The 22073-nt window shown below is 34.4% G+C and overlaps 1 protein-coding gene across 1 annotated transcript in view; it reads left to right on the forward strand.

Moving 5' to 3' along the window:
• LOC125049105 (protein embryonic gonad-like) overlaps nt 1–22073 on the forward strand; it is a 93001-nt gene that overhangs the window by 38073 nt on the left and 32855 nt on the right. Inside the window, exon 2 of the mRNA XM_047648205.1 lies at nt 2826–2903. Coding sequence (XP_047504161.1) covers nt 2826–2903 — 78 coding nt within the window. The remainder of the gene's footprint in view (nt 1–2825; nt 2904–22073) is intronic.

Raw genomic sequence — 22073 nt, forward strand, 5'->3', positions numbered from 1 at the left:
CGCACTTCATTGAGCAGCTTATAAAAATTGTCCAGTTGTGTTACAATCCTTGCGCACATAAATCAATATCCTTTGGTGCCGGGATTCGTAACGAAGTATTTCCGAACCACTTTGGCTTAGGGTAAGAAATGAGCGTAAAAAGCCGGCAACGCACTTGCGAGCCTTCTGGCAATGTGAGTGTCCATGGGCGGTATCACTTAACATCTGATGAGCCACCTGCCCGTTTGACTTCTTTTACATAAAAAAAATCAAACTCCCAGACTATACTGGCGAAATAACAAATTTAAAAACCTAATTATAAAATAATAATTAAATATTGCAAAAGTTTTTAGTATTTACGTATAGCTAAATGTTTGTAGTGATATGTTAGTCACCTGTAGATATGGACCACAGGCACACATTGGATGAAGCCCTCCTGCAACCCCTTCCAGATGTCTGAGGGAAGACCCCCCCCGGGAGCCGATTCCACAGTTTTGATTCCATCTTCCTGCTATTTCTATTAAGTCTTCGGCCCACCTTCTTATTGGCTTGCCCACTGATAAATTATAAAGTATATCCATATATTGGCATGTTCTATCACACGTTTTGCTCACGTTTGGCTTGGACGAATTTCTTAAAACGCATTTGTTTTATTAAATACTTTTGAACTAGTCCATTAGATCAATCTATTTTTTATTTTGTTAAACTTAGTTTGGTAATTTTGACGCCTATGTTATGTGTTGTAAATAATTAATTGAATTTTTAATTAATCAAAAGAATCGTTTAAAAAGAGAACCCAAAATGCATTTATATTTATTCGCCGAGATGCCGTTTTGATTGTTGACTGTTGACGGATCGTTTTCACTCCAACAAGCAGTGTTAAGCACGTCAGCGGACGATAATGGAATTTCGACCTCGTTACAAATTTGCAAATTAATTATTAAAACAAATATATATTTTGAATGGTTGAATTTTGACTTGGTGGGTTGAATAACCCAGTTAAATGTTTGTATGAATGAATATCCCTATTATATAGACTATTTAACACAAACATTCATCCTGTTGTAGTATTATTATAGATTTAAAAATGCCACTTATTTGCCTTTTCGTAACGATTGTTCTTGTAAAACGTAGAAAAAGAAATAATATTAAATGCTTCTAATTTTACTGCCAGTTCTCAAATTAAGGGCGTAGAACAGAAGAGAAGTGGCAATAAACTCTCCGCCACTCTTTTTAATCGCCAAGTTCTTTGTTTTACTCAATGTTTGTAAGGGGCTGCGACTATTTGTGGGGCAAAGTTTTTTTTATAATCAAGTTTAGTGACCACTCTTTTGTACTTTTGAACCTTAAACAAAACACACCATAATCTAGAATCTCTGTACGTGTAAATACTACACGTATTTTAAAACACTTCCAAAATCGCTCTCGTATACGAAAAAATAATTTAGTCTGTATTCAAAATAAACTTGATTAAAATTTCACAAATTAATGTTCTCGTCCAATTGTAACAACGAAAGCTCGTTTGCCAACTGCGATAACAGAGAGAAGTCACGCCACATCAGCGTTCCTTCAACACCATGTTATTATGTTTTATATTTAATTTTTTAACGAAACCTCACGAGCTGTCGACGAGGAAATTGTTGCACTAAATACACACCGTGCACACGCGACGCTAACTGAACTGTGGTTTAAACAAATTATTAAGATCAAATGAATTATTTTAATTTTAAATATTACTTTTATTATTGTTTACACTTTATGGTATATACAATAAGATAAAAGGCACAGCATTACCTAGATTCCTTTATTAACAGATTACGAAAACTATTCTATAATAGAGAGTTTTTACGCCGGCTTTTTCTCTCGGCTTTCCCTCTGTCTTTTTTGCCGATGAGTAAGGATGTCTACAGATACAAATTTGATGACGTGGAATCCGTGATCTTATATTCCATAATAAACATATTTTTTTTATTATTTAAAAAGATTTCCAATCGTAAGCTTAAAGCTCTTCCTTATATGAGGCGGGCCTCATCGGGAATTTATTTTGATGGTGCAATCAAAATAAATTGCTTGAAATTTATAACTATTAATCTTCAATTAGAGATAGACGACTCTAAGGGTGCATTCAAAGTCGAGACAGCTAAGTATGACATATGTCAACACACCTTGGATTTGATGGTCAATAGGTACTCTACAACGACCGTCAAATAAAAAGTTTGTAATGTTACAATTAGAATTAAATTTCTAAATACACTTAACGATAACCTCGAAATGTTATGAATTTGACGTTAAGTAGCTCTTTATTGATTTAGTATTTTTGTTGTTTTTGCAATTATCTACTGTCAATCATAGATTGCAAAAAGTTAGTGATACAATCAAGTTAATTTAATTTCAAGTATCCATTCAAATTTATTTTTATAATAACTCGTAAAAGTGAAGAGTAAAAAATAATAGGATAATTTCAAACTTTTGTTATATAAATCATTGTTTATTTAATTTAAACTGCATAATCATGGTTGAGGTTAAAAATATGTTAGTATTAACTATACGATACGAACTCCAGGAACACTCAATGATAGTGTCCCATTTTTCTAATCAACAACGTCTTAATTTGACCCTCTTACATAATATATAATATAATATATATATAATTTTTCAACAATGTTACAGCTATTATAGGAGCTACACTAGAATTAAAAAAATGGTTTCGTAAAATTTCTGATTTTTTCCACGTCTAAAAACTTTAATTAATTGTTTTTGTAAAATAAAATTCCTATATAAAGTACGACACGCCAGTATAGTCTTACAATTTAAAATACTTAAAGTTTATGTTGTTTTTTTTACAGATGAACCAGCAATGTAAAGTCTGTGGAGAGCCAGCAGCCGGTTTCCATTTTGGAGCCTTCACTTGTGAGGGATGCAAGGTAAGATTAATCTCATAATTAATTCAACAATAAATTTAATGTGTAAACATCGTCACGAATAGAACTTAAATTGTCTTCTATTAAAACACAGTATATAGAGATGAAACATTTTAAGTATTAAAACCGAGTTTTGGATTGTATGTATACATGATACTGCTTTGTACTTTACAATTGATCACAATAATTAAAAGTTAATGTGTATAATGCATCAATATTGCCAAACCTAGCAGAGCCACAGATCGGTAAAGTTGAGTCAATTTAAAGTGGCGCCATCTCGTAAATAAAACGCAAAAATTAATGAAAACGTTGCAACAATGTGAAGTGAATTTTGGCGTGTATCGTTAGGAACTATTAAAGGTACTTTCAGCTTCTATATTCTGTTTCATCTCGTACTTTCTGTCTATGTATGTAGGCATCGAACGCTTGTGCGGTTATGAAAAACATCGTGAGAAAACCGGCATTAATCAACTCCAATAATCGACGACAAAAAAATATTTTATTATTATTCTGTGCTTTATACATAATATATGTAATCGTTAGTATACGATTTGAGGCTACTAATTCGAATATTGTAAGATTAGACACTAAACAAAATATAATTTTTCTATAAAAGGAAAATCCGGTTTTACATACTTTTTGTATCTTTCCCATCAGTAGCGATTTACACAAAACAAGATTACTGACGTGTCAATGGTCCAACACGGACATTTGATGTCTACGAATAAATCACTTTACAACGACTTAGACTGATTGTACGGACTTATATTATTGTGTATTTAAATAACTTAAACCAGTTATAGCTTTCCGCAATTATTTATTTAAAGTCAATATTTTCTTTAAATTTCAATCAATTTCAAATAATCTCGCATCATATTTCCATTATTTGAATTATGAAAAATGTTAGTGCACGTTAGTCTTAAGTACAAGAACAGAGTGTCTTCCCTTTAATAGAGACTGTAAGTAGTGTTATTGGACATTTACTTATGTTAAATATCCTTAATAGAAAAATTTGGCTATACATACTTAAATTACTTATTAGTCATAAGTTAGGCTACATCGTAATGTTCCATGATGTCTCAGTAAAAAAATAAGTGTTTATAATAAGTGAATTAAAATTTAAAAAAATGTTAAATACTAATCTGTAGGTGTTCGCGCGTTGAAGTCTTTTATATTAAAGATTTTGTAATAAAATGGATTAGCGTTCTCTGGTATAACAGTTACATCAGCGTAATTAAAGATGAATTAGTAAAACACGAAAGCTTCTTTTAATAAATGTTAACAAATTCATCTCTTAGCCTTATAAAAATTCATGTAAAATTAATTACTATTCCAAAAAGCATGCGAAATATAACAGTCAGATATTTTAAACTGGTAAGACATATTTGGTACTCGATTTTTCATTGCAAATTCTTTGGGAAGCATTTTGATTGCGCAATTAAATGTTTTATTGCTTTTGCATAATTATTATCCCTTTTAATATTCGACTGAAACGGTCTTTTACGCTAGATTTGTGGTCTAGTAACAACGCATACATTACATGCATACTAAAAACTATTAGGTTCATTAAAAAAACATTAAAACATATATATTTTAATGTAATAGGAGGCAAACGGACAGGAGGCTCACCTGATGTTAAGTGATACCGCCCATGGACACTCACATTGCCAGAAGGCTCGCAAGTGCGTTACCGGCCTTTTAAGAATTTGTACGCTCTTTTCTTGAAGGACCCTAAGTCAAATTGGTTCGGAAATAATTCAATGGGCAGCTGGTTCCACATAGTGGCGGCAAAAACTACCTTAACAAACGCTCAGTTGTGGAACGATGGACGTCAAGGTGATACGGATGGTATTTAGTATTCTACCATGACATCCGATGATGAAACTCAGCTGCAGGTATTAGTTCGAACAACTCCTCTGGACACTCTTCATGGTCAATGCGTTAGAAGATGCAGAGAGACTCCACATCTCTATTTAAAATATAAACGAGTTTTTGCATTATTGCATTTTTATAGTGTTTAAGTGTTTGCAATTAGGATTGAAGCTAATAAATAAAAGATCAGTTTCACCTAACGCTTGAAACATGCGCGAAAATACTTTCCCATAGATTATAGAAATTACTAAGGATGCATTTATAATGGAAACTCCTTATTTAAACGTAGAGTTGACCTTTGTAAAACATTGTAAGCTTAAGGTATTACTGTTATAATGTTAATTGTAATATTTTTATAGATACGGCTAATATTTTCCTTTATCATCTCGACGTCCATCGTTCCACAACTGAGCGTTATTTAAGGCAGTTTTTGCCACGCACCACCACTATGAACCATCTGAAGACTTAGGGTCCATAAAGAAAAGAGCGTACCATTTCCTAAAAGACCGGCAACACACTCACGAGGCCACTGGTATTAAGAGTGTTCATGGGCATCACTTAACATCAGATGAGCCTCCTGCTCGTTTGCGTTTCTACACAAAAAAATATAATTGTTTTATACATTTTTATACAAATATTACGAAATGAAATAAGCTTAACGAGAGCTTACTAAAAAAACGTGTGTGTACTTATGTAAACGCGTTAGATGTTATTTCTTTTTAAATCCTTTAAAAATGATTCTATGTTTGTAGAAAAAACGACACTAACAATAGAAAAAACTAAAATGTTGACTATGCTAACTTCAGGGTGTCGGTTTTTTGTGACGGTGTGCGCGCGCATCGTAAAAATTTACTCTCATCATTTTACCCTAACGTGCCAAAAGAAGTATAACTTCAAAAATAATGTAATAAACAACTAATATAGTATAAACCTACCTGTATTCACATTACCCGACATGTCGCTGTTATAAAAAGTAAACTAGACAAGGATGATTTCCTGTTTACAGACTCTTAATCGCATAATTTCTTTGTCCGTTTATAATAATTTATGTGAGAGCTTCAAATCAAAACCATAATTACTGTGATAAAGTTTATGCACTGTAAATAACAAACTCATTACAAATAGATAGGAATATGTCAAAATCATAGAAACTATTAAATAATTGCGCACGCAATGGATCTATAAATTACAAAATTTATTATTATTGCTATCGGTTCAGTAATGTATGATTAACGACGTGTGACGCGTGCGCATTACGTGTCGCAATGGCCATAGTGAGAGTCACTGTCATTGATAAAGTAACACATACAAGTGTATAATTCTAAATAAAGTTTTATATTCTAACATATGAAGATATTCAACATTTTATAAAACGAATTTTATCTATCATCATGGTTCATCATGTTTTTAAGACACGACTTTAGAATAGTTTTAGTACCTAAGAGATAGAAACTATGGAGAAATAATTAAAGACAGTTTGATATTAATCCAGTTTGATTTTTCGTTTCATACAAAAATAAAAACACCCATCTACTTAAGAAACTATCTCTATTAAGAAACCAGGCTAACAGTCTGTATAGGATTTAGATTCGATCACATTAACATTTATTACTAAGTGTTTTTAAAAACAGGAAATAAGTAATTATATAAAAAAACTTACACATATATAATACTAGCTGTACCCCGCCACGCTTCGCAGTGGCACATTGTGATTGAATGGTTGAGGAATGAGAAACAAAATAAAGATTTCATATAAGTTTAATTTTGCAATATTTGTGGAAAAAAATGAAAAAAAAAAACAAACAAAATAAATGATAAAAAATAGATAAAAACAATCCTTGATGCTGATGATGGACTTATCATGTTGACTTTTTGAGTTTTTGAAGCGTACACAAACCAACATAACATTTTAATATATAGACAGATAATAAGGTTCTATTAATATGACATTTCTATTAAAAATGAAATGTAAAACGTATAGAAGAGCCATCGATACATAATAAGCGATGAGTGTCGCCAGCGCAGCGCAATTTGCTACCCCGAATCAATTTGCCGAGTTTTTGTCATGGAATAATGTAGCTCGTTTCAATTTTCTGTTAAGTGCGCTGCTGCGCCGCCTCCTGCGTCGTTTTTGCGATAACGGAACGACATCGTTCAATCGAACCGACGCAAGACAACTTTTTGTTGCGAATTAAAAATATGGAGGTGTTTTATAACCTGTCGACGAGTTAGATAAGCGTTATAATTTAAATGGAAATCTAATTTTGATTGAAATATATAAGTTACTATTACTAGAATACTGGTTTATGCAGATAATAACTATATATGTATAGAATGAAAAATGAAATAGACGGTAAACTTAATGCTCTTGTTATATTAGGATTATTATGAGTTTCGTTTTTGAATATAAAAAGGTATACATAACTATCATATTACCTCTTTAAGGTTTTAAAATGGAAGAATACATACGAGTTTTACATTCATTTAAAATTTATGTGAAATTAGACATGGATTAGATATCTTACATCCAGTTTTGGTTTTATATTTCCAAAATGTATTTTTTTATCTAGTATAATATTTCTGAAAAAATTTGCTTGAATTTTAAACTTTTTTCTTTTCTTTAACGGTTTTATGTGATGTAAGCAATTAATCAGAATATTACAAGCTTAGTTAAGTTTGGAATTTATTAGTTTTAGTCAATATAAACCTAAACATTATACAACTATTTAAAACCAAATATTTTGTATAAAATTTGTATACATTTAAAAAACGCCATACAGTCTGTTGAGATTTATAACAGTTTTAAAACACGTTTAACATAAAATGGAAATTATTCAAATTAAAACAAACGCACCTCATGAGTGGGCGGGAATTTATTGTAGGCTTTCCGAGAAAAAATAATTAAAAAATTTAATAAAATTAACATAAATTTTAATGGGATTGATAAAGATAATACTTACGATGTGATTATTAGCAGGTAAGTGACATTTTATCGCTGTAAATAATATATATTAGGCGCGATCTATGTATTAGAGTAGAAAGGTGTTCTTAAATGGTAGACCTCCTGCGGTTTTTCTCATATCAATTCATATTTATAATTAACAAATGAATTATTTATTAATGTGATCCACTTTTAAATATTTCGATACTATTGGGGTACCGTATGTTCCGTTAAAATTTTAAAAACTGCCCGTCTAAAATTGAAAATCATACTACTACCCAAATTTACGTTTAAGCTTTTGAATCATTTAACAACTATTCAATTCCTGATTAAGAAATAAAATTATCCGTAATTAAAGAGATCACAAGAACAAATATTTTTTTAATAATCCTGCACTTACCTCTAAATAATCATTTAGTAATAAGTAGGTTTATTATAAAAATATACAACTAAAGACAGAACCCTCTGCACTAAATACATTAGCACTGCTTCTTTATTTGACATAGTAAATTTAATTCAGGCAATTAAACTAAAATATTGATTTGATATTTGCCAGAAAGGTCAAAGAACAAATATTCATGACATAAAACAACTTTTAATTTACTAGAAATATGAAAATTAATTCATTGTATCAAGGAGCATTGTCTCAAATAGTTTACTAACAATTTATATATAGTATCTTTTTTATATACAACAGTTTTAATTTGCTTTCCAATATATACATAGATAAGATATATAATATATGCATTATACAGATATCTTTTTTTCATTTGCAAGAGATGTTATACTTCTATATAAAAAAAAAACAAATTTTAAAGAGTTCATTACATTTAATGAGAAACTAAAATGTGATTTATCAATAAATAATAAAACTTAATTTTGTGTAGGCGTTTACAACATTTACGGGCGTGGCTTATAAATTACGATGTATAATAAATATTTATTATAGTACTGTAGTATTAATTGTACTTTATTTTTAATACAGCTGAAGAGACGGTATGTCCTGACTGATTGTCCAATTAATGATACGACAGGTACAACACTGAACAAATGATAGGAATGTAGAAAAACCTTTCCAAAATTTTTAGTAAATATACAATACAAAAAGTTGTTAACAGAAATAAGTAGTACTTACTTCTCGTTACAAATGCTATTTTGCTAATAATATTGTGATAAGACAATTTAATTGGGGAATTAACCAATTAAAATATATACGAAAAAATAATTGTAATATTTTCAAGTATAGTGCGAATACGTAATCATTAATTGCACATTATCTAGATGAATCAATGCCTAGGATTTTGAGTACTTAAATATATTGTGTCAATGAATGTCAAATATTGACATGTTATGTAAACATGCATTAGCTTACGTATGTATTTTTAATAACGTGTAAGCTTTTTTAATTTATTGATATTTTTGTATAGCTTTGACTGACACCAAATATAAGTCATGGTCATTTAGAGCTTGCCATTTCAATTTTTTTACTCATTAGTATGGCAAAAAAATCATCTATTGCCAAATATTTCGTATTTGCAATATTCCGTTGAATGAGCATTCTTAAAAGAAGCCTAGAGATTGTTAATTATTAATATGACACAATATATGTCATAATTGTATGTCAGATCTGAAAAAGAAGACTAATATAATATCCTTGTACTTAGAACCTTTTCTTCTATGCCCGAAATGAGTCGACTTGGCGTAAGTATACCTCTTGTTCAAAAAGGAATTGAATGGATTCAGGGATTTAACATATAATAAATAAATAAACAGTGGCGTTACAACCGTATGTTTTTAGGCCTGGGCCTCAGATTTCTGTATTTCATGATAATTTGTAAATCTAATAGGCAAGTAGGGGATCAGCCTCCTGACCCACACGCCGTCGACTTTTTGGGTCTAAGGTAAGTCGGTTTCCTCACGCTGTTTTCTTTTTTGCGAATGTAAAATGCGCACATAGACAGTCCATTGGTGCACAGTCGGGGATCAAACCTGCGACCTCAGGGATGACAGTCACACGCTGAAGCCACTAGGCCAATATTACTAAGGGATTTGACACACCATTCACAAATGGATGATTTGTCAGACCTGTGGATTACCACCTTCTTCAAAAACAGACTCAGCGGTGATTTTCACATATAGCTATTACTTTGTAACCCCAGCTCTATTCTGAATCTGTAACAGTACATTGAGAATAAAGTTGCATCGAAGCCTCATTCGAAGCAAATGAACCAAAAAATTGCGCAAGTATTGAAATTAAAGATCGCGACTTCGATATTATAATGACGTATAATGTGAGCACGCGGTATGAATAATTTATTGACGGTTTTTTGTAAAGCTGTACGCAATTTGTCATTAAATGTAACCGGCTTTTGTAAGTGTCAAAATTTTCGTATGCGAGTTTTGATTTTATACGGGTCAAAGGTTTAGATATAATTTATAATATCACTGCTGAGTGTTGGTTGGTAAACTGATTTGCATGGTTAGTTTTACGCAAAAACGTTTAAAGCTAACATGAGAATAAGTTTGATAATTATCAATGAATAACACAAACACATTTTTTTTATAAAAAGGGGGCAAAAGGGCAGTCATCCCTGCCCATGGACACACATTTTTAGTGGGTTTAGCGTTGCCGGCCTTTGAGGGAGTACACTCTAACTTTAAATAGTTGGAGATCGTATCACTCTGGGAAAGCCCCCACCGGGAGTCGATTCCACAGTTCGCTAGTTCGCAACAGAAAGTGCTTTGTGGAACGGACTGTGGAAGACTTCCAGCCATCCAGGTGATGTTGATGGAATTTTGAATATTTACCATTATGTACAATTTTGTATGTAAAAAAATACTTAAATACTGAAAATCGGCGCTGTGCTTCTGGCGCGGCAAATGTCGAGTGTCTACCATTTGGTCTCATCACTTACTGCTTATCAAGGTTATATACGCGTATTGAGCGTGGAAAGCATCATTTCTGGGTTCACCAGTACGCCATACGCCATCTACCATACGCCAACTTAAATCTTTAAGTAGCAATTGTGCACTTGAACCACAGCCAGTTTCTAATCCAAAGGGAACAAAATCAAAGTTGGAAGACACTTATATTTAGCTTTTCTGTTTGTCAGAGTAAGTAATTTTATTTAAAGAATTTCTACCCCAACAAAGATAGGTTAAACGCCAAACAATTAAAACATAATAGTCCTATTAAAGCTATCGTAGATTCTGTTTAATTTCACCCACTTACAAGATACTATTACCAATACAAACTTTATCAGTGAAAAATAGTTAACAACAGCAACATCAACTGTTACTGAAATGGCATTTGACACTTGACATACCGAATACGTCAAGATTATTTTAAAGACTCAAAATATCTGTGTAAAATTTATGATTTAGTTTACTTAAATTATTTTAAATATAATAAATTATAAAGATTACTAGTTATAATATTTTTTTTTAGTAGAATAAATTTTGGTAGATTCATTCTTACTTTTTGTTTGTGACATAGAAAGTGGTCTACTTATTTTAGACATATGGGTTTCAACACCAAATTTAAGCATCGTTAGCAAATCTACACTTTCCCCTCCATTGTGATGGAAGACATTATGTGCCTATTGATCTTCCAACGAATCATGATAATCGTGATTTTAAATGGGGAGATTGGGGACGTTTTGGTTGGAATTTCTACAACTATATCCAAAAACTAAAAAAACAAATCAGTGGCGTTACAACCTTTTTAGGCCTGGGCCTCAGATTTCTGAATCTGATTCATGACCATTTGTCAATTTAATGGGCAAGTAGATCAGCCTCCTGTGTCTCACACACGCGGTCGACTTGTTGGGTCTAAACAAGCCGGTGTTTTGTTAAACTGTTTGAAAGAAAGTCCATTGGTGCACAGCGGGGGATCGAACCTATGACCTCAGTGATGAGAGAACTACTTCTACTATCTTCTATTTCCCATTTAATTATAATACTAAAATATAATTGAAAACTTTAAAAGTTTTCAATTATATTATATAATGATATTCTTAGGCCTTTGATAAGATAAGCTTTGCCTTGTGATTCTGTAACTCACTTTTCGAACTCTCACAGCGGTTTTCGGTCAAACAATAAACTATAAGCTTAGTTAGCTCAGAATGCCAAATCGTAAAATGTCTGCTTCACAATTGATTTGAGCGTGACTGCCGCTGCGAAAATCGCTGTGTGAGTTCGAAAAGTGAGTTACAGAATCGCAAGGCTGATCCAATTTTTTTAGTTTTTGAATTGAATTCATGGCTATAGATGATGAAAAATTCTTTAAACGTCATATTATATTAAAAATTGGTGCTTTTAGTTTCTGTACAAACAAAACCAAACAGAATTGTACATTACAAATCGATTCAATTATTGACTGCTTTTATAGTGGCCCACTTTATATTAAACTAAACATACATTTTGATGTTTCGTTCAAGTATGCCCAATCTCCTCTAAGTATGTTGTAACGGTAGTGATTCTCGATCACTGATTGGGCCTATTGTTGATATACGGATGCCCAAACAGATATTTAAAATAGGTATTATACTAATAATAAAAAGCTTTGAGGAAAATAATCATATTCATAGACTTTTTAGAAATTTATTACAAAAAGGGGGCAAACGGGCAGGAGGGTCAGTTGATGTTAAGTGATACAGCTGCCCAAGGACTTTCTCAATGCCAGAGGGCTCGCGAGTGTGTTGCCGGCCTTTTAAGAATTGGTATGCTCTTCTCTTAAAGGACCATAAGTCGAATTAGTTCAGAAATACTTCAGTGTCTGTCTTAAGTCAAATATCCAATGGAAATGGATGTTATAAATTATCTATGTACATCAGAAACAAATATTTTGTTATACTTGACAAAACTGTCAAAAATAGGAACACTTCAAAAAGTTTTAAGCGCTTTGAACTGCTTAATTTACTGCGAGGGAAAGATGTTAGCTTAGTGGCTCAGGTATGCAACCATTAACTCTGAAGTCTTACATTTGAATCACGGCTAAATAACTTCTCTTCCGATCTGCGTAAACACTCGCTCGTACGGTGAAGGATTATCGTGAGGAAACAGGCATGAGATAGAGTCGACGGCGACAGCTTTAAGGAAAAACCTTTGTTTTTAATTTATTTTACTGCGTTTAATTCCAAACTACTTAGTTTCAATACAACTCATGAACTATCAGTGTAGTTTAAGACCAAAAAATTACATGAATGTTACAGTTATACCGACATGCCCTTTAAAATGTTATTGGTGCGGTAAAAATTGTAATACTCTTTCGATACACTGCAGAAATGGATTTAATTACACCGTCTGATTTATTCGCGCCGAGCGTAATAATTCAAAATTTCCTTCGCACCTTTCTCGGAAAATAACAGCGTGCGACGGTGTAATTGTATCAAATTGTTTGCAATCAACTCAATTTTGACCACCGTAATCGAATTTATCGTTTTTTTATCCTCAACGGTGCTCAGCTAAAATGGGCCTTGTGGAATATATAATAAGATATCATAAATTTGCCCTTAAGCGATTTACCCTTTATCGTGAAGCTTCTGTTTTTATTAAAACATGTTTCCTTAATCTAGAAATAACCTTTTGAATATTGCATTGAATTGTTTAATTATTATAAATAGTTTTATTTGTAACTAAATTATAAATTTAAGTATTAGCACCTGGCAGCACCGAAAGGTATTATATTGACCTGATTTTCTACTGTGTTAAAGACAATGAACAAAACTTGAATATTAAAAATATTATTAAAAAAAATATATATATGTTTATTATGGAACATAAGATACATGTATCACTTATTCCACGTCATTAAATTTGGAAATTGTAGGCATCCCTACACATCGGCAAAGAAGACAGAGGGTGTAGGCCGAGAGAAAAAGCCGGATTAAAAAACTTTCGGTACTCTTTTAAAACAGCAAATCATCAAACAACATTCATAATCGTATGGGTCTTCTTCTCTATTTTACCACTATTGGTCTCTTTTTCTAGAATAGCAGGCAATCGTAGGCGAACTTCATGTTTAGTGATACCATGTATTCTCACACTGTTGATGACTCGAATGTGCGTTGGCGGCCTATTAATAATCGGTACGCTCTTCTTGAAGGACCTTAAGTCGAAAAAGATCGAAAATACTTGAATGGGCCGCTAGTTCAACATAGGTGGTGCGCGAGTAGAGTGCTTAAGAAACGCTCAGTTGTGGAACGACAGACGTTGAGGTGATACGGGTGAAATTTCATATGCTCAGTCTACCAGTGTGTCAGTCTAGCAGAGAAGTTGTAACAATAAGGCCTATTTCACTACTTCCCTGAAGCCTTGCTCTAGCCTAGGTCTATTTTCGTGCTCATAAAACACATCAATAACATAAAGCAACAAGAACACCGGCTCATTATAATTCCGCGAACATAATTGTGAGATGCTGGGTACAGCCGCATTGCGATTTATAGCGTCCCAGCGGGTGCCTTGCGTCGTGAAAATACTCTTATTTATATGTTTTATACTTGAAAACTGTTAAAATATGCAAGAGTAAAGTTCCTTATAGTAATATATTTTTACCTTTTACTATTTTTTATCTATGGTGACTTCCAAAATGTTTTATTTATTTATTTAAACTTCGTTGTATGTACAGAAATATAATATAATTGACATAATTAAATAAAAAGGAGGGCAACTGGCGGCCTTATCGCCGTAAGCTAGACAAAACTAATGGAGCAAAACAAAGCAATCAAAACGTATCTAAACAGTGATCAGGACAACATTAAAAAAAGGACAATATGAAAAAGATAAAGTGCACCTGATTCACGATAATTTTAGATCAGTTTCAGAACTTTTGCGCTTATAATATTAGCTTATTATAGTGATCTTTGGTCAGTAATACATATTTAATGACAGAAAATAACTTGAATGATTTCAAAGTCAGCAGTTAAACTTGACCACAGCAAATTCATCTTAATCCATTTTGCAGTACGATAAATTACTCATGTTACTATACATTTTAAATAGCCATCATATATTGGTCTTGTTTGCGATTTTATTGCAAGTACATAGAGTTCAAATTCGATTGGCAAACTATCTCAGCTGGTTAATATCAGTAATTCCTAACACGGTCGAATTAAAATACAATGGTTGCGAATAGGTGAGTGTGACATCGGTGAAGTTAAAAGCGGCTTCTGAACTATATATCCTTCAAAGTTGCAGGGCTGCACAAACTTTATATGCATTTATTTGGTACTTATATATATTATAGGGACAATTATGGGCTACCTTAAGAAATATTTCTTTGGCGCGATAGACAGTCCCTTGTGCAGAGGATCAGTCATACAATTAGTTCTAGAATGCGTATTGTGGCACAGAAATCCCCGGAGCAGTGAGGTCGCTCCGTGAAGCTTGCGAAGTGAAGGAAACTTCTGAGCTTCTGAAAGACTGGCTTAAGCATACATAGAAGTGTTCCGGGATATATTAATACATTTTTATTATTATTTGTTATAATTTAACCCCATTTCGAGGCTTGTAATATATATGAGCTAAATTATAAATGTAATAATTATTAACGAAACGTAAAGCACATTATATTGTTTGAATACGTACTTAGTGCTTGTCTATTAAAACGAATGGAGTGTTTCTTGCCAATTCCTTCCTACGACCTTTTGAAATCCGTCAGTAAATGTTGATTTATTATTTTATAAACGTTATTATGTGTACATTTTGGTAATAATGAACGCCCGCATAAACACAACTGTTTTAACACATAAATATCTTTGGAACAAAGTTTTATTTATACTCTTAAATAGTAAAAAGCAACAATTGTGTAACTTAATAAATAATGGACAATATTAATCAGAATATACTAAATATCTATTAAAAATAAATAAATGATTAAAAATAATTTTTACAATTATTGTATCAGCCCTAATGTACAAGAAATCATTTGACACAATTTGTAAGCTGTACGTGAAGGTGGTTGATACGAGCCAAGATCAATATGTATTTTTATTTGCGGTATCATTACGACATCCGAGTATTCTTTGTTATTTTTATGAAGGTTTTCATAGTAATTGATTAATGTACGTGGGTGTGTGGTCTTTCATACGTATAATATAGGAAAGTTCTTAACTGATGGGAATTCGCGGACAGGATATGCTGAAAGTTTTAGAAAACGAGTTTTTTTAGTGCAATTTTTTTTTCATAAAAGAGTGCGACTTTACATGAATTACAATGTTGCTTACACAATTACTATGGCTAATAATGTATAATGTATAATGTTCATTAACAGTCTTAGTGTTCTATAATGTTTTGATATATTTGTACCCATATCATTGTCTGTGGAATTTTTTATACTCTAAATAAATAGATTTACTTGGCCATATGTAAACACAATGTATCCCTAATGAATATATAAGTAATTATATTAAATTAGATTGTTAATGCGATAACCAAGTCAATCTATTTATTTAAAATAAAGGTTTTAATATTGATATGGTAACTATAATATTGTTACGAAGACGGGTCGACTGCAATGTTTCTAGATTTTTCCACTACTTAGAGAACTTTTCAGCAGGCTGAAATGTGATTTCTGACCGTTTCAGGGGAGGGTCAATCACATATTAGAAAATCGTAATTTACATAATGTTACCCTAGTTTTCAGGAGCCTGAAACATTTTTTCAGGCCGTTTCAGAGCACGTGTAGTCGAATGGAACACTTTTCAGGAAACCCGTTTTCAGGCGTTTTCAGGCCTGGTTATACCCCTTTGATGAAGGAATGTTCTAGAACGAATTTTCTAGGTGTGTGACAAGGACGGAATGATACGCGAGAAAGAGAGAAGATCGGAACCTTCTCGAAGCTAGACCGAGCACTCTAGAACGCCGTACGACAAGGACGGAGCAATGTGCGAAAGAGATAGCTAGTACGCACGTTCTAGAATTGTGCGATCGCTACTCAGTTGCGCTGCCGCCTAGAGAGTTCTCGAACATCGCTCCCAGGGATATATAAGCGAGCCGAAACGCGACCAGTTAGTTCAGTTTTGAATGCGATACCAAGCGATAAACACCGGAGTGACAAAGTGCGAAGACAAGCGAATACAAGTGAATACAAGTGAATACAAGTACTGTGTGAAGTGCGTGTAATTAGAGAAAGTATTTTGTGTGTGTACTTAGTGAATTATTGTGCGTAATTTCCCGTTTTTAGTGTTTACAAATTCCTCGTAGATTTATTTAGAAATAAACCCTTGAAGAGATTTACGGCGTTTCTATCCGATCCCCCTAGCTCGTAACATTTTGGTGTCAGAAGTGGGATAGAAAAATGCCAATTACTCCAAGGGAGAATCAAGAGGAGTTTGTAGCAGAGTCTCCAGCTGCGGAGGGAGTCCAGACAAGGGCGCAATCAGCACGCGACGCTGCCCGACGACAAAGTTTCGATGCAAACCGCGGGATGGGTGAAAGCAACGATGTCAACATGCTTTTTGCTCTGCGCCAAATGATGGAAGAACAGGCACGACGTCAAGAGGAACAGGCACGACAAATGATGGAGGAACAGGCACGCCGGCAAGAAGAACAGGCACGCCGTCAAGAAGAACAGGCACGCCTAATGATGGAAGAACAGGCTCAGACACGTCGTATGATGGAGGAACAGGCACGGCGTCAAGAGGAGCAGGCTCATCAGATGATGGAGGAACAGGCCCGCCGTATTGGAGAAAAACTTGGTGACCTGAAAATACAAGTAGATAAAAAAATAGAAATCTTGGAATCTGATATGGACTGCAAATTTTCGAAACAGGACAAACGTATTCTCGGATTAGAACAAGAGATGCAGTGCCTGAAGACCAAAGGTGTCGTAACGACTGTAGCACCATCTGGAAATCTTAAAGTACCTCCCTTTGACGGTACATCTTCCTGGGGCGCGTACAAAATACAGTTTGAGACTATGGCAGAGTCAAACGGGTGGAATGACGATCAGGCTGTCACCGCCCTTATTATGGGACTGCGAGATGAAGCCCTCACCATATTAGAAACCAAGACAGGCAAAGTGACGTTGAAGCAACTGCTGGATGCCCTGGAATCACGGTACGGAGACGCACATTTAGAGCACGTCTATAGGGCTCAATTAAAGGATAGAATACAGCAGACAAATGAAAGTTTGCAAAAATGGGGATTTGAAATAGAGAAGCTGGTTAGGAAAGCCTACGCATCCTCACCAGACGTTGCAGACAAGATATTAGTGCAAACCTTCATTGATGGAATAAGAAATCGTGAAGTCAGGTTGAGTGTAAACCTTGGTCACCACAAGAACCTGAAGGATGCTCTAGCCCATGCGTTGGAGGTGGAGGCGATGCAAAAAGATCCTCAACCTTACCGCATTAGGGCTATCACGGAAAAAGCTAATGTTCAACGTGGGCCAACCTGTTACATCTGTGGGGAAGTAGGGCACATGAGGTTTTCGTGCCCTAAGAAAGACTTCCGAGGTGATGTGAAGGTTAAACGTGGGAATACATTAGTCATCGACGGTGAAGTCAATGGAACTAAGTGTGACCTAACACTAGATACTGGAGCTTCACGAACTGTAATCAGATACCAACTTCTGAAGTCATTTTATGGAAGCCCTTGTCGAGGAATTGTACAGTTTGTTACAGCTACGGGTGAGCGCATAACCGATCGAGGAGAAGGTATCGCAACCTTCAAGATTGGTGGACGTTTTTACAGACACAAGGTTATTCTTGCCGACATAGTAGATGACTGCATAATCGGGTTAGACTTTATGAAGCTGTACAAATGTAAAATAGATCTGGAAAAAGGAATCTTTAAGTGTGGAGAACAGGAAGTTTGCTTAAAAGGCAACTCTTCAAATAGTGGTTATGACGTCTGTAGAGTTATCAATGTGGACGGACAGGCCAGTAATCAGCAAGAGTGGAACGCAGTTCGTAAAGTTACTAAGACCTATGAGGAAGCCTTGTCAAGACACCTATCAAAGGCAGAGGAACAGTTAAATAAATTTTCGGATATGTTATCTGCCCATGAAAGGGAGCTTACAAAAAGTTCAGAAGTGTCCCAACGACCATGTGAAAAGGTCAACAAACAGGACCGAAGGGAGATTGGCCATGTGAGAACTTTTAGAACAGACACCATTGGTTCAGATTGGAGTGGAAACTTGATGCAGATAGCACAGCAAGAAGATTGTGACATTAAACCAATTCTAGGTTGGATGAAATCTTCATCTGTCAAGCCGCAATGGAGTAAAGTCGCATCTACAAGTACCACTACTAAGAGTTACTGGGCTCAATGGGATAGTTTAGTTCTACATAATGGAGTGTTATGTCGCAAACTGAAAAATGCTCAAGGTGATCATTTGCAGTTAGTTGTGCCAAGATCCAAGATTCGCGACATATTGGAAATGTTTCATACTGACTTGTCTAGTGGACATTTAGGAGTAAAGAGGACTCTTATGAAGATTAAAGAAATTTTTTATTGGATACACTATCGTGAAGATGTTGAAGACTGGATCAAGAAATGTAAAGCTTGTGCAGCTAGTAAGGATTCGCAGACTCGGTCTCCATGGGAAAGGATAACGGTGAAAGAAAGTGATGATGCTCGGGACGAGCATGTCTAAGGAGGGGGTAGTGTTACGAAGACGGGTCGACTGCAATGTTTCTAGATTTTTCCACTACTTAGAGAACTTTTCAGCAGGCTGAAATGTGATTTCTGACCGTTTCAGGGGAGGGTCAATCACATATTAGAAAATCGTAATTTACATAATGTTACCCTAGTTTTCAGGAGCCTGAAACATTTTTTCAGGCCGTTTCAGAGCACGTGTAGTCGAATGGAACACTTTTCAGGAAACCCGTTTTCAGGCGTTTTCAGGCCTGGTTATACCCCTTTGATGAAGGAATGTTCTAGAACGAATTTTCTAGGTGTGTGACAAGGACGGAATGATACGCGAGAAAGAGAGAAGATCGGAACCTTCTCGAAGCTAGACCGAGCACTCTAGAACGCCGTACGACAAGGACGGAGCAATGTGCGAAAGAGATAGCTAGTACGCACGTTCTAGAATTGTGCGATCGCTACTCAGTTGCGCTGCCGCCTAGAGAGTTCTCGAACATCGCTCCCAGGGATATATAAGCGAGCCGAAACGCGACCAGTTAGTTCAGTTTTGAATGCGATACCAAGCGATAAACACCGGAGTGACAAAGTGCGAAGACAAGCGAATACAAGTGAATACAAGTGAATACAAGTACTGTGTGAAGTGCGTGTAATTAGAGAAAGTATTTTGTGTGTGTACTTAGTGAATTATTGTGCGTAATTTCCCGTTTTTAGTGTTTACAAATTCCTCGTAGATTTATTTAGAAATAAACCCTTGAAGAGATTTACGGCGTTTCTATCCGATCCCCCTAGCTCGTAACAATATGTTGTTAGCTAATTACCTAATAACTTCTAAATACGAAATTCCATCCGTATCACTTCGATGTCCGCCGTTCCACATCTGAGCGTTTTTCAAGGCAGTTTTTGCCACGCTCCACCATTTTGTGGAACCAGCTGCCTACTGAAGTATTTCCGAACCAATTCGACTTAGGGTCCTTCAAGAAAACCCGTACCAATTCTCAAAAGGCTGGCATCGCACTCGCGAGCCCTCTGGCTCTCTGATTCTTCATGGGCGACGGAATCACTTACCATCAGGTGAGCCTCCTGCCTGTTTACCCCCTGTTCTATAAAAAACAACTTAAGATAGTAGGTCCCTTAAGTAGGAACTGAATAAATTAACCATCGTGGCATTACATGGATCTCACGAGTTTTTAGTGTATAAAAACTGAGTTCCGAACTTGTTTTTTTTTAAGTAAATATTTATTCTTGCGAACAAGAGTAACTATAAGCTTGCTTAACAAATGGCATATACCATTTTGCAACACGTTGCTAGAGACTTATAACTTAATGTTCTTTCAAATACAAGATTGACCCTGTAAGTGCATATTGTAAAACAACTCACATATTCTATTGTTTATAAACCATTTATTGACAGCGAAGGTAAAAACGTTTATTGATTCAATTTATATCACACGCGCTATCGGAATTCTTAAATCGCTGTATTTACGAAATATAATGTATTTCTTTTTGTACTGATTTTATAGTGGAGAACCTCAACCTTCTACTAGTGTATTGTTTGGTGACTTTAGTACCTTACTTTAGCCGCACTAAGGAAAGCCTTTATTCAGATACTTTATATTGAAATAGATTTATATTTCTATCGCCTCATTCCTAGGTATTTGTGTGCCCTTTTTTGGCAGAGGACTCCTCCAAATCCCACCATTTCTGTCAGCACTGTGCCACTCTCCATCATGAAACTGCTGTTAGCTTCATGTAGTCTATCCACCTCTTTTGCGTTTATTGTTTATCACCAGTATAATACTTTGTAACTACACTTTTCTGTTCTTCTTACCATAATTAATTAACATCACTCTTAATAGCAAAAGTTTTATATTACTTATATATAAATTACGCGTCACGTTGTTTGTCCGCTATGGACTCCTAAACTACTTAACAGATTTCAATCAAATTTGCACACCGTGTGCAGTTCGATCTAACTTAAAAGATAGGATAGCTTGCATCTTAGTTTACCCGTAATATTATTTTATTGAAAATTATTTGTTTATTATTTGACAGTCACAATTCTAACAGATGGCACATAAGCTACAAGTTAATGGGATAACCACCAAAAAAGCATGGTCTCCATGACTGATGTTCTCCTACCGTTCCCCTTGAATAGTTTACTACTATGTGATATTATAAAAACCTTAGCCTCAGCAACGCTTGGCTGAGTGTGCTAGTATTACTTATTGGAATGATTCTAAAGACAAATAACAAATTTATACATCGGTTTTCATCAAAATCAAACCCGTCTTTATCACTATAGAATTCATGTATTTTGAGATATCCTAATTGTCTATTCAAACGGCGCATTGCCCTTTACAAGTGTAACTACTGCGTTAAAGTAGTCTTAATAAATCGGGCGTTTACTTCAATTCAAAATATTTGTATGCATCGCTTGTTGAATCGACACCTAACATTGATTCGATTGGTAATTTATAGGCATCCAACGTACGGCCACAGTTTTCTCTAATAACAGTTGTGAAACATAAAAAATTTCGACGTGTTACATGAAACTAAAAGTTCAGTTTTCTAAGTCAGTTTTTTACAGCACTTTGGTGCTATAATATTTAAATTAAATCTATTGTAGAACACACTATAATGGATCTGAAAAGACTCGTTCACTATACAATAATACTAAAACCAACTTATTTGTAGTAGTATGGTATCACATCCTAAAATTGACTCCATATTGGTTGACTCATAACAAAACTGTTTAGAAGTAAAGAAGC

The sequence above is a fragment of the Pieris napi genome, chromosome 4 (assembly GCF_905475465.1).
Source record: "Pieris napi chromosome 4, ilPieNapi1.2, whole genome shotgun sequence".
NCBI lineage: Eukaryota > Metazoa > Arthropoda > Insecta > Lepidoptera > Pieridae > Pieris > Pieris napi.